General features: G+C 48.6%; 1 protein-coding gene across 1 annotated transcript in view; it reads right to left on the reverse strand.

Annotated features, from left to right (window-relative positions):
* Positions 1 to 7,154: 7,154 nt before the first annotated feature.
* Positions 7,155 to 14,437, reverse strand: part of LOC144133592 (uncharacterized) — a 28,723-nt gene continuing 21,440 nt past the window's right edge. Inside the window, exon 2 of the mRNA XM_077666789.1 lies at positions 7,155 to 8,870. Coding sequence (XP_077522915.1) covers positions 8,009 to 8,809 — 801 coding nt within the window. The 5' untranslated portion in view covers positions 8,810 to 8,870 and the 3' untranslated portion in view covers positions 7,155 to 8,008. The remainder of the gene's footprint in view (positions 8,871 to 14,437) is intronic.

A 14,437-nucleotide genomic window follows, 5' to 3' on the forward strand; every position in this document is an offset into this window, starting at 1 on the left:
CGCCTTCGCTCTGGCAAGTTCATTTGCGCGAGGCGGGGTCTGTGGCGTGGCAGTGTCGTGATTTCTGGAACCGCCTCCCCTTGTCTGTGCGTATATGGGTGTGTATTTGCAGTTTATACACGCGTACGGGCGCACAAATGCTGTGTTTGGCGTTGCTCCCATGTTTTCTTTAGCGCGTGCACGCCGCCCTGATTTTCCCTGGATCGACTTATCTGGGAAGTGTATCTCTGGACATCGTTCAATTGCATAAACCTTCTCCACTCCGGCTCTGCTCCAACAACGCACAAATGAGCGTGCTGTTTGGAACCGACCGACGCTGCTGTCAGCGGCAGAGTAATGCCCTCGTGGGAGAATGCATAAGGAGTGTATTTATACACGCAGTCATTGAAGATGTCGTTTATCTTGTAATGGAAGGGCGTGCCGCACTAGATTTTTTATTTTTCGGCGTGGTGTATACCCCACAGCGTATACAGTTTGCCCTAGAAAGCTGCGCAGCTTTGCGTAACCGCCGCAGGTTCATTTCGAGCAGGGCTTAGGCGTTCGTCACCTCGCAGCAAATGGTCGTTCTCATTTGGGCATCATAGAGAATGTGATCTGCCCAATAGGGTTCTGAAAATTGTGAGCCCCAAACAGTGCGTCATAAAATGACGACAAAATGTCAGTACTCTCGTTGTTCGCTAATGCAGAAAAATTAGTTAAGCGAAAAATTTTGTAGAGGTTTTTCACTTAGATGTATTTCGTGTTTTTAAGGGAGAGTAAAAATAAATAAATAGATCTTGACTACAACAACATTGCAGAATCTCTTTGCACCCTTCGTGTTCCTGACAAATTTCCCCTTTAGCTAGGCATTCTTCAGCGCATGCGCACAGTGGCGTCACTATAGGATCAGCTGCACCCGGTGCGGTGGCCAGCGCGTCACCCTTCTCCTCCAGTGCACGGCGCTATCGCCCTTCTCCGCTTCACTTTGAGCGCAATTCTAACCATGCGAAAGATAATTCAGTAAAGAATTGCATGAAAAATCGTCTCGGAGAATATATTTGCTTGCTCATACTACGAGGGTCAGAGAAAAAAACCCTCTCAAGTTTGGTTTTTGAAGCAAGGCGCACTAATGAAGAGATGAACGCTACAGTGTTTCGAAGACGCAGATGAAAGTGGCGATCGACAGCGCGATGAAAATTGCAAATTTTCCGAAGCAGTTAAAAGGTTTCTAATGATATGAACAGAGAAATAAATAAATAAATATCTAAATAAATAAACAGGTAGATAAATAAATAAACTGCCGTGGTGAATGGCACAAGGCACGGTCGACCACACAGAGACAACTGAATTATTGCCGTTGGAATAAGCCAGAATAAAAAAGCAAGCATTCAAGAGCGTTGACACAAATACTGGAAGACAGCTACATTAAAATGTAGTAATGGGAAGATATCAGTATTTATTACTGAAAAACAAACATCTTCAGAGCGTATAGTAAGTCGTTTACTCAGTATGAAAAGCTGATGGACATATACTACGCACTGGAAACTTCAGCCCGATTAAAGCCCTGGAAGTGGCGGGATGGCAAGTGCAGTTAAGTGCGGGCAGACAGAAATCAAGGAATTTCGAACTTCGTGCAGTGGAAGCATAGTGTTCCCGACTCTAGCTAAAGAAATTTAGCGAATCAATTTCAGCTGGAAAGATTATGGCAACAGCCCTTTCGAATACAGGAGGTGTTTTATCACTAAGACACACGCAATTGAAAACGATCACTAGATGAACGTGTGCTTCAGTAACGAAGGCATTACGAAGAAATAAAACCGAAATTCGAAAAGGAATTGACGCCAAATGCGTCACGGCAAGTCTTTTCACGACAATGCGCCCATACACAAGTCTCGCATCTACGAACTATCTGGGAATGCGGCTTCATAGAGATTAAGCATTGACTCAACTGTTTCGACCTGGGTGCCGGTGATTTACTTCTATTTCCTAGCCCAAAGAAAGTTGGGCATAATGCAATCAAAGAAGCGGGTAGAAGGTTCCTGCAGCATCAACAAGCCGGCTCTGTTGTGAGGGGGCAAGCGTATAAAATGAATAGAATTCGTGTGTTGATGTCAAGGGGTATTACACTAATAAATCTATTTTCGCCGAACATTTGGTTTTATATTGTCACGCCTGAAGTCACAGGGAAGGTACACGTTGCCGAGGACCAGAGAATAAGGTCGGCTTGCCATTCCGATCACAGAGTCACCGAGACCAGCACCAGCGCGCCACTCGTGCCCACAACAACCGCTTCGTCGTCGTCGGCACCAAACAAGGCTGTCGCGCGGCGCTAGGCACGTGGCAATATGCAGGTAGACAACTTAACGACACTTGGTGAGCGAATTAACTCACTCAGAGTTTGTATTGTGGAAAAAAAAAAACACGAGGCAATAATTTTTCCTCACCATGAGGGCTGCAAAGCTGCTGATCGTTTCTTCAACTTAGATGCCTTCTGCCAGTTTCGTATCAACAGATAATACTGCAAAGCCTGGGAACCTAGACCGTTTCCATTGTAGATGTCAAGAAATTTCTGATAGTTTGCCAATCAGAACGAGCGAGCCTCTCATGACGCCCCGTGCAGGGACATCCTGAGGAATGTTTCAACATCTAGTGAAAAGGTTGCGCTAGATAAAAAAAAATCCAACTGAGGGAAGCATGTGAAGAAGTGCACTGCTGACCAATGCACGGACTCATCGAGGTGTCTCCGCCATTAAGGCTTCAAGTGCGCTCTCAGACAACTAATTCACAAAAGAAGATGGCGTGACAGACGAAAGCCACACGAAGCGACAGGACCGGCGCCGGTGCTTTCGATTCGTGTGGCTCAACTTTGTTTTCGTCTGTCGTGCCGCAATTATGATGCGCCAGCTAGTCCATGCAAGTGATCGATCACACAACTAATCAGAGAAGGCTTTGAGTTTCGGAATTGAAACAAGGGGATCGTTCAAAGTTAAGAAAGGCACTGCGTGCCCCCCTTCTACGCTGCAGATCTGCACGCGGTGTGGACCGCACTCTCATCGTGACGTCACTGCATCCGCACCGACACGCCTGCCCGTTCTTTCCTCCTCCCTGCCTTGCATGCCTCTAGCATGCTATGATAATCTAGAAAATTCCCTTCCAATCTCCGCATTATTCGTGCCCCTCTCACCCAAAGCGAGGAGTAGGCCAATGTTCCGAGTTTGCGTCACACTCGAAACCGTCACAATCGGCCATAGCGGCCACACCTGATTGGTCGAAACGCCGGAAGCATATAGGTCGAAACGCCGCAAGAAACCGGACGCTGGTCGAAACGCCGCAAGCATAGGTCGAAACGCCGCAAGAAACCGGACGCTGACGTCGCACGCTTGGCGTACGCTCTACAGCAAATGCTCAAGGACCCCAATAAAATAACAGCCGACACAGCGGCTCGCTCTGAAGCGTAGCCTCTCGCTTCAGAGTGAACTCGTCGGTGTTGCTGTGTTTTGCGGCACATAAACTGGCTATAAATTGGGTACGGGGCTTTCGCCTCGTCTAATCTTGCCTATAACAAATTCGATGGGTGATAAATTTGGCCTATTTTTCATTATTTCGTTGGACGATTTCCTAGGTTTTAGGAACAACGAGGGTCGTTTTTATGTAGAAATTTTTCACTTGATGCATACCAGATAGTGCCACTATCATCAGAGTTATCGTCACGTCTGCGTACGTTGAATGATGTAACATAAAGCATGATATGAACATGAACTGGTGGGCGAGTTGGTCAGAGATGGTTCTTGTAAACCAGCGCAACGGCTCGAAGCCAAGCAATGAAGGGACAAAACACAGCCTTTCTTGTTTGGCTTCGAGCCGTTGCGCTGGTTTACAAGAACCAAGGTCAAGCATGATGTCTCGCAAAAAAATTGTGTTTACCGTGCGACAACATGCATTTGGTATTCTTGAGAGAGGGTGAGATAATAAACATTTATCGTGTAAAAAGGAGTCCCCACGCTGTCTTTTTTGTCCTGCAGAGAGGACGAAGCCCTCGCTACAAGAACGACACCTAGCGCGCGGACTTCACCCTTCCCCATCGTTGAATAAAAGTTTTCACCACCACGTCGAGCCGCCTGCAGACGGCAGTGAATGCACTCCCGAATCAAACAGAATCTTCGTAAGGAAATAGAACAAATGGATAATCTAGATGTTGCTCTAATGACGACGGCACGCAGGTTCTTTTCGTTTATCATAAACATTCTTTATTGTTCTGCCATTATCAAAAATATAATATGTAGAGAAAAATGAGAATGACAAAAAGTTCCTATCGGGCGAGAAATGTGAAAAATAATTCAGTCAGAGCGTCGTCGTTGCGTCACTTCTCATCGCGCATTTCCACACGATGAAAAAACATTTTTATCACGCACTAACCCGCTCAAAAGCATTCAACGAGAAGCGTGATAAGGCACAGGCGCGAGACTTGACGTGCCACTTTGTGCACTTCACAAACAAATACAAATGAAACTAGACACGGCAAGCATCTTTCTGTAAGTACACCGGTATAGATTTCTTGCCAAGCAGGTCGTCCAGTATTTCGTTTATTGCTTCGGGCCCGGTCTTTAACACAGGTTTTGATCATTCTCACAGAAACATACACACTCACTGAATAAATCCCGAAAAAACAACAAAACCCAGTGACACATGTCTGCGATCAGCGCCTACTGGGTGCAGATTTATAACCATTGCAATGAAACCAAAACAACAATCGGCTTCTGCGTCAGCAATGCGAACTCTACTGGGAACTGTAGTAAAGGTACCTCGGTTTAAGCTCGTTTGATGGGTAAACAACTTCTGTGTATACGGCACTTGTTCTACTTTGCCTGCTTCAAGAAAAACTAAATAAGCGCATTTTCAACTAAAATACGCGGAAATTGCTAATTGATAGTCTTGTATATGAGCACTTGTCAGTTTGCATGGAATCGGTAAGCGCTTTATGCAATAGCATAAACTTGTTTCTAATCGCACGCACCCTTAAACACGTTTATTCGCGACATGACCAATGAAGAGCTCTCGCTGTTTCACATGGTCAGTGCCTTGAATCACGCGAGTGTCTGCTACGGATCATGATTTCCTGATAATTTTGGGCGTGGTGTAAAAAATTTGGAAATATAGTAATCCGCTTGACACAGGCGTACAGAACGCAGTTCGTTTGGGCGTGTAAATTATCTGCGAAAGTTTTTTTTTTTTCAACAATTAACATAATACTCTTCCCTCTTTCTGTAGCCCTGCACAACAGGCCATAAATACCTCAGTAGACGTCTTAGCACATCTGTGATTTATTCTTGAGAGTGCTTTTCAAAACGCACAAGTTAGAAGAGAAAGGAATAGTGTTGTTATATCTCACTCATACGAGGGCTGGTGGTACCAAGTTGTTGTTGCTGTTGTTGCCTCAAAAACGATGGCACATACGGTGGGAGATTGGCCAGGGTTTGGTGGATATCCAGACAGGAAAAAATTCATCCGGGTTTATCTCAAGCGGCTCATAAATATAGAGGAATCTGAGAGACAAAGAATATCACGAATTTTGAGAGATCTTGAGGAAATCGAAATGAAAATCGAGGAAACAAAGCGGTGTGGATTGAATAAATAAATTGTAAATAATTAATCAGGAAGAAAATAATCTTGAAAGGAAAGTGAAGGCATCGAGAGGTTAACACAAAAATCTCCCGGTTTCAATGATATACTTGTGAAGAAGCTGACACACCCGCCTAATGGCATGCCCTTTGACGGCTGCGCAGAAGGAGAGGAGGACGGGAAGAGTAAACGGCAGCCATAACTGAGCGAGAGGATTTTGCAAAAACTGAATTCTCTGCCGTGCAAACCGCCGGCAGTAGAGGATGAAATGATCTGTCGTTTCATCGTCCCCGCATGACGCACATAGATTCGACGGCGTGAACCCCGAACGGCATATAGATTAAGGCGAGGAATCCGTCATGGAAACCTAACATTGTCTTGATGTGCAGAAACGTATGTTCCATGGGAATTTCAAATGTTCGAAATCCGCTGTACCAAGGATGGGCTCATGGCTCAGGTAATGGTGTACTTGGTACCAAGTGAATGTGCTTATTAAAACTTGTTTGCTTTCTTCTGCTGTGCATCGAAACTCCGAAAGTGTTCATAGAGCTGAACAAACAGTCATGCATTTACTTCGCCCTTAGAGAAGAACTCTCTTCTGTAAGCTCTCTAAGCACAGAATCTCATACATTCCACATTACACTCATTCTTATAATACAGAACATGAATACATAAAAAGTGCGGGAAAGTTCGCACGTTTTCCAGAAAACAGAGTAGAAGAACGAAGGTAGGGCAAAGTAACACACTCCTGTTTTTGTACCAGAGAGATGTGCTCAATGCAGTCCACGACCAGCGTGGTTCTCCCAAATACGTTGCTTCTGGCCGAACGCGTACGAAGAGGACCTCTTTAGGATGTGCAGTTCTTTCGCCAGTAATAAAATAAAGCAGTAAGGCTGGAATGCATGTCCAACTGCTTCGTTGAAAGCACGTCGCCTGCACAACTCTAAGCAGTCGTCAGATCAGCAGTGCTCGCATTGACGTTAGCAGTATAACTGGTGCTGGTGAGCACAAGAAATAATATCTGATATGCGTGCGTTATTTGAACCGGGAATCTCGAGCGAGTATTTAAATGTGCTGAGATTAAAAAGCATTTCGTAAGGTGACGCGACCCTTATTCTCTCTTCTATTTCAGAAGTTCTTTCCGATCTGTGTACTACAATCAGATCTGGCAAGTTTCGGACGACTGATGTAGGAGACAAAATGGAATGTTGAAACGACGCAGAAGAGAAAGGAAAAAAATTGGAAGTAGAAAGAAATACCATATGGCACATTTTGCAAGAATTCACCTGTTATCTTCCTCGGCATTCGTTTGTGAACAGAATCGCTAAGCCATGCGCACACCTGCTTGCAAAGAGCGAGGTGCCTTGTTGATGTACTCCTTTCTGTGCGGTGTCGTCAAAGCGGAAAGCATGTCAGTCCTCTTAAAAACACAGAAATTGCCGGATGGGGAATTTGATGAGTGAGCGGCGTGTTTCGCACACGTGAGTGTCATGCGTGTTTGTTTTTAAAATGTTTTAAAGAATATAGATTCCAGTTTGTTTTTTGTTTGGAGGTGGGGGGGGGGGGGGGGCGATCGTGTACAACGGGCATTAATGCTGACGCCTCCACGCTCCTTATATATGCGCTCGATGCTTTTGCAGGGTGCAAAAAAAAGTTTTCGGGTGGACTAGATTGCATGTAAACCATATGTCTTGTTGAGCATCTCGCACGACTCATGTACAGATCGTCATGACACAGGTTGATGGAGCTGCACATGTTCAGCTTATGGCACGGCTGAAGAACCCACTCTGCACGTGACCATCTGTAGGCGATGCTGCGACAGTGTTCGCCACACTCTCGGCGAATATTGCAGCAGAATATTGCAGCAGCAACCATGTGGACGTCAAAACAGTGCAGCACAGATTGGACACATAGAACAGGCGCTGGATAGTTAGCTGCCGCAGCAAAGGAAAAAGCTCGGATTCCTGACAGCATTTCTAAGACACTACAGTATGGCACTACGGTTGGGCAGTCAAAGAAAAAAAAATAAGGTTGGTTTTGCTTCCACGATGTTTGCCTGGTTACAGCCTACAAAGCATTTACTTAGTAACATTCTGCCCTTTTCGTTGGGATATCTGCTCCGGCCACAAAATGTCGCCAGGAGAACCGGCTCCTAGAACAGTAGGTCGAACAAAGGAATGTCCTTCCACAAATGTCGTCGCCTGGAAAGTGAGTTCACAGACGATGTTTGCAGCAAAGTCTAAATGTTCTGGAAGCGCACGAAACAGTGTTGGAGAAAGCCGTCTATCTACCGTGATGCTGCACTTCTGCAAATCTAGGACAAGCGAATGCACTCTTGAGTCCAAGCCCTTAGTGGCAGACCGAGTGCCACTGTCTGCGAGAAGCACTGAGGCATGCGGTGCATCCAACTTCAAGGCGTCGGCGCGTCGCTGAGCTGGAGACTTTCGCCGTCAGACTCGAGGATCATGCCAACCAGGTCCGGTGGCATCAGGAGAGCGTCGTCCCCGAAATCTAAGCTCGACTCCAGAGAATCGATGCTCTGAACCGAGTCGACCTCGGACACACTCTCTTCTGTCTCGTTGGCTTCCCTCAGGACCTTCGTCAGCGCAGCGATGTAGTTGACCGCGAGCCTCAGAGTGGTGATCTTGGTCAGCTTGCTGTTGTCGCCGTTCTTGTCAGTTTGGATGCAGCTTTCTGGCAGCGCAGGAACAGCGGCCCGCAGTTCTTCGAAGGCCTTGTTGATCTCCTGCATGCGGCATCTCTCCCGGGCGTTGGCAGTCTTCCTCCGGTACTTGGACAGGGGCGGAGGCTTCTGCTTGGGCTTTGGCTCTTTCTTGTGACTCTGCTGCTGCTGCTGCTGCCTCCGCCGCTGCTCGGTCTCGATGCGAGCCTGGACCGAGCGCGGCCTCAGGTTGTAGTCTGGGTTGAGTCGGCACGACCGCTGCGGACGTCCCGTGGACGAGGCCGGCGATGGCGTCGTGGTCGTCGCAGGGCTCGCCGAGACCATGTCCCCGGCAGCAGCTGGCTGTGCTGTCGTCTGGAATGGCAGTATGCCGGTAGCTGCTGGCGTCGGCTGGTGTGGCGCTGTTGCCGCATGGAGAGCACCGTCTGTGGCGTTGAACACCGGATAGTCGATCGGTGAGGAGAAACCGAACTCTGACGGGAAGTTCAGCTCGAGAAAGGACTCGAGCGCTACGCTGTCGACGTCCATGGCACCTGTTGTGTTTTCAGAGTCAGCCGTGTAGGCCCGTCTCGGGTTCGGCGGCGTTAACCTGCGAAAACGGGAAGAACCGCAGGAAGGCTTGTTAGTGGAAGTCGGCCAGGGTGAACAGAGACTTGATATTCGGTACATTGCAGATACGGCAGCGAAATATTGGTTTTAATTTTGTGCCCAAAATTGCAATAAACATTTGTATCATCCTGTACCCTGGCCCTGTAACGCTCATCTGCCCACTCTGCCCGTAGCCCGAAGATTTCGACGATGGTAGAAACTAAAAGACGCGGTGGATGGTGGTGAACATTGAAGGCGCTCCTGGAATGAAAGGGCTGAACCGGTAGACCAAACAAGCTCGACAGCTCTTTTTCGTACAGTGCTTTTCGGAGAATCATAGAACTCCCTTCTCTGGCCTCAGCATCGAAATCTGGTACAGCTACTGTAACTACAAATTATATATAGTTTAACATGACACTCAGTGCTAAAAACCTCAGCTTTCACCATTTCAGACCGCTCTAATACTAAGCCGTCGCGGCTGCAAATTAATAAGCTGGCTCACTTCTATATTTTCATCGTCTGATTGCCTTCACTGCTTGAGCCCTCCTGGAACTCCTGGAAGGACGAAATCTCGAGCCCTGATGCTGCAGCACCCGCTTTCGAAAATATTGCCTCATAATGATAGCTCCACGAGCTCGCCGAGCCATTATGTTTGCCCGCAGCCAAACAAGTTTCGGGAGTCCTGTTTTCGTGTCGCGTGCCAGGTCCCAATGGGTATGGAGTCCTTCGCCGACGATCATATGAGCGCGCTCAGACACGCAGAGGGTGGCGCGACGGCGTCTCGACCGCGACGCGAGATAGAGTGAGGCCACGGCCCACGTGTCGGGACGACGAGACCGTGGGGGTGACCCTGGCGGCACAAGACCTGTCGCTGGGGCGCCGTCCCACGCCGTCCGCCGCGCTGGCGCCTCGGACGCAATCGGTGGCGCCCCGTCTCCTGGCCGGCAGGTACCCGCCTTAATGCCTGCTTTCTTTCTGAACGCGAGAGGTCGATTCGCCGTTCCTGAAAGACCACGCGTATGCTCGCGTCGGACAAAAGCGACTCTTTTTTTTTTCCTAAGCATGGATCCTCCAGTCAGCTGACCGCGAGCCGTAGTAACCAGACAGGGCCAGGAGATTTGCTTCATTTTTCAGGTTATTCCGCGCTATCTTTCTGTCTTCAATGATCGCAACCAAAGACTGAACCTGGAGGAATGTAAAACAACGGATCTCAAGCAGCGAGTTTGGCTGACAGCGGGATGCCGTTTATGAGAATGCCATGGGCGAGAGAAAGTAAGCACCGGCACTATCGTAGATGTAGTCAGCGCCCGAAGGCAAGCCGATTCCTTCGACTGCTCTCGAAATGTCGGTGGTTATTGAGCGCGCACTAACGCCCTCAAGAACGCAGCCTGGGAAGAGGAAGTACGCAGCTATCTCAGAATCGTTCGTACTGACGAAAATGCGACCCTCAGCGAGGACAGTTTTTTTCCATCAACTACATATATTTTAGAAATCAGCGTGGATTTCGCTTTGTGGCCGTAAACTTTAAGCCAGTAATTTTTTTCTTGGTCTTTGAACTGCTGCGAAGAGGAATCCGTCTACTCGCGGACGACTACGACCAACCGAGACTGGGCAGGGCCCGCTCTGCGAGCGTCGCAAACGCCCCGAAAACGTAGGACGGACTTCGTTTTCCTTTTCGCCGTCACCCACGCGCCCACCGCCTGCAGTGTGCCCTCCCAGATTTCCCGTTCTCGACGCTGGTTCGTGGAGGCGGGCTCGCAGTCTCTACGACGAAGTAAACAAAACAGAAGACAGTTTGACTCCTCCTATTCCGAATTTCCTGCGCTATATTTCTTTTTTTTAGCTTACTTATCCTCAAGTTTCTGGGGGCATTTTATTTGTTTTTCCCAATTCCATGTCTGATGGCGCCACCGTCGAGTTTCCTGGCTCTTTCTCTGTTGTAAGCTTCACTTTTGTTCGCCTTCACTGCAGCGTCTGCTGCCTTGGCGGGGTGCATAACTTCCCGTGTGCCATTAGAAAGGCAGGGTGGTGCTACAGCATTGAATCTGGTTCCTTTCTCGCTTTATACAATTCGTATCAGGACATCGCAAAAGCGATGCACGAAGATCCGTCAGTGTCTGATTATAGTTAATACCAATAACTCCTGCATTATACTCAGTCGAAACACTGTTGACATACGTCCTGGTTTGCGATAGCCGCAGTTTGACAAGTCACACACTGACCTGAGAAGAGAAATGGGGGCAGGGGAAGTTTATAGGTGGCCTGGCTATGGCCTATATACCTAGCGTGTTACTCAGCAGAGGCGAGAGGGAAGCGTTGTGTGATGGGCAGGATAGCAACGAAATTTTGGTGGCGTCAGCGGTGTAGTGACACTAATATGGCTCCAGCGGCATAACAAATGCGCTGCATCGGTCCGGCATTGAAGAAGATGCAGAAGCGTGTTCTTTTTGGATTCGTCAATTTGGCGACGCAGATGTTTGAAAACGGAATAAAGGCGCTAAACTGTAAACGGGAAACAAACAAGAATAATTACGTTTCTCCGACGGCTTCCGAAGTGCACACTCTGTCAACACCTTCAGTGCCTGCAGACAAGTGCATTCATGATTGATACTTCTCAGCAGCCTACGGTCAAGTCATACGATCCTGATCTTGTACGCGCTTCTGAGAGACACAAACTTTGTACGCCTTCTCCTGCTCGCAATACCGTCTTCATTTGGAGACTCCCTGACGAACCTCCTCTATAATGAATTTGTACAAGAGCGCACAGTGACGTTTACGAAATGCTTGCCCCCCAACATACGAAACAAGCTTAGGTCTCCCATTTCTAGCCTGCAGAGTACCCGCACACAACACCTGTCGCGGAATTCGTGATGGTATACAGCGGCAGGGGCTCGACAGCGGGAAATGATATAACCTTGTACGGATATTTGTGGCGTGCTTGTAAAGAAGTATTAGCGCCGCTCTGTCGACGCTAGCGACTGTGCGTGAATTACCATACGCCCGTGTCGGCACTCGATCGAGCACACAGGCCTCAAACGAGGTGCCGCCTCGTCACAAGCGGCCGCACAGGATAGACCGCGATAGTTCTCTAAGCTGGCGGCGAGGTGGGTGCGACTCCTGATTGCATCGAGATTAAAAAGTAAAAGGGAAAGCAACCACAGCGGCTCCTCTCCAGGTGTCGCGCTGATCGGCAACGGTAGTCCACGCGTCGTTCGATGTGACACAGGTGTCAGTCACGCCTTTGCGCCCCCGCGACAAGCAAGAAATTAAGAAAGGAGGAAAGGCGAGCCTTGAGGTGAAGCGCAATTTCATGGATATCGTTTACGCTGCCTGTCAAGTTGTAACTGGCCATGGCTTTTTGTTTAGCGATTCGTCGCTAGCCAACGCTAGAATGCTTCCAACTTTCGCCCCTCTTTCCTTCTTTTTAGTTCCTTCTTGCATCCTTTTTTCTTGATTGTATTTTCTGCCACCGTCTCTCCCTCCTGTATTTTTCTTCTCCACTAGTTTTTTTTTTCCTTTCTTCACTCATTTCTTAGCGCGATTCGTTCAGTTGTCCTTTATCTCTCTCTGTCTTGTTTCGTTCCACCGTTCATTCATTCTTTCGTCTCTTTCGTTCGCTTTCGTAATTGCACCTGGCACCAAGGCTACGGCTGCAGTTTCCGCACTTCCCCCATCGCCTCCCGTCCGTGCATACAACATGGAGCCGAAGCAGGCAGCCTGATCGCTGTCCTGTCTGCCTAACGGAGTGTGACCAATTCCGCCAAGGACGTTCCGCGTACGTGCGTGGCTAACCGTGCTGCACCCCATCGATCGACGGAACGACGCGATGGTGTGGATATATCCCCCACATTGGTCTTTTATTTTTCGTGACCACGTTGGACCACTCGCGGAGCCACGGCTTTTTATCTCCCGGTTTCCTTCCTTTTTGACATTGAGGGTCTGATCGGAGCGATTGGCAGGCAAGGTTTTTGCATCGAATAATCACTTCCTCAGCAATGCGTCAATACCTGCGTGCTTACATCTTTCGTTTTTTTTTTAATACCTTGCTGTTAGCTATTCCCTCCTAAGTTTTCTTTTTTTATGAGAGTGGATGTTGTGAAGTGCTGTTGCAAGCGTGGCCTGCTATTCTCCGTCTTTAATTCTTCGTGAATGTGAGGGGGCTTGATTATGTGAGAGCCATGTGTCTTACCGGATCGACTAAGCAGACTATTAGCTTGCCGGCATATTTGTTTTCACGGTCAACGGTGATAAGCATGCCTTCATTAGAGAAGCTAGCGGCGCACAGCCAAGAGCTTCCAGCAAGTTACAAAGAGCATCGGCACACATCACTGCATAGCGACCAACACTGAAGCAGTGTGAGGGTCAACGCCACTCGCTCGACAGTTCATCTCATCGAGTCGTGCATGCTGTTTCTTGACGACAGCATTCCGAGACTCGACGTTTGGCCCATGTTTCGAAGTCTGACGCCCTGATTGGGACAAACTCGCAGGCTTCAGAGGAATTGCTGAGCGCTGCGCAAGGCACAAATGAAGAGGACAAAATATTCAGGGCGCCACCAATACCTGACTGCCTATAGGTGATAGGCGCAGCCGCCATTCGTTAAATCTGTTAAGTCTCCACAAATCGGCCGCTTCTCATGGCCGGGTTTCGTGCCGGAGCTTGGGAGGTAGTTGGATTATAGATTTCTGGTTCGCACGCAGGCATGAGGCAGTTTGTTGCTTCTTTAGTGCGCTAAATCTATAGCCCCCACTGGTTGAACTCGCCGATGTTTGCCCGGTCCCTCTGCGAGCTTGAAGAGCTGTGTGGCTCTTCAAGGTAGCACATGGGTTGGGCAACGTCTGGGTGACATGACCTTGGGGAGTCATCGCAACCTGGCCACCGTTGCAGGTGGCAGTTCAATGAATAATTAGACGCATGAGGTAGCTCGGGAATTGAGCAACCTGGGTCTCACAAGCCGCACCGCTGGCAGCACCTGCCATCGCAGTACATCAGGAGTGCTACGAGAACTACGAGCGAAAAATCAAATACTCAAGTTAAACTAGGCACAATAACTAGAGTTGGCGGACCTTTGTCGCATTTGACGTAATAATGCTAAATCATGGTAATCTTTTTCTGCGTTCATGCAGTTGGCAAGCGAAATCGCTTTATTTTTTGTTTTTTAATGCGCCAGCTCTTATAGTGGCGCCATTCCCCACGTTTGGGCGTTGTCCGTCCGTCCGTCCGTCTGTCTGTCTGTCTGTCTGTCTGTCTGTCTGTCTCTGTCTGTCTGTCTGTCTGTCTGTCTGTCTGTCTGTCTGTCTGTCTGTCTGTCTGTCTGTCTGTCTGTCTGTCTGTCTGTCTGTCTGTCCGTCCGTCCGTCCGTCCGTCCGTCCGTCCGTCCGTCCGTCCGTCCGTCCGTCCGTCCGTCCGTCCGTCCGTCCGTCCGTCCGTCTGTCTGTCTGTCTGTCTGTCTGTCTGTCTGTCTGTCTGTCTGTCTGTCTGTCTGTCTGTCTGTCTGTCTGTCTGTCTCTGTCTCTGTCTGTCTGTCTGTCTGTCTGTCCGTCCGTCCGTCCGTCCGTCCGTCCGTCC

This window comes from Amblyomma americanum, chromosome 5 (assembly GCF_052857255.1).
Source record: "Amblyomma americanum isolate KBUSLIRL-KWMA chromosome 5, ASM5285725v1, whole genome shotgun sequence".
NCBI lineage: Eukaryota > Metazoa > Arthropoda > Arachnida > Ixodida > Ixodidae > Amblyomma > Amblyomma americanum.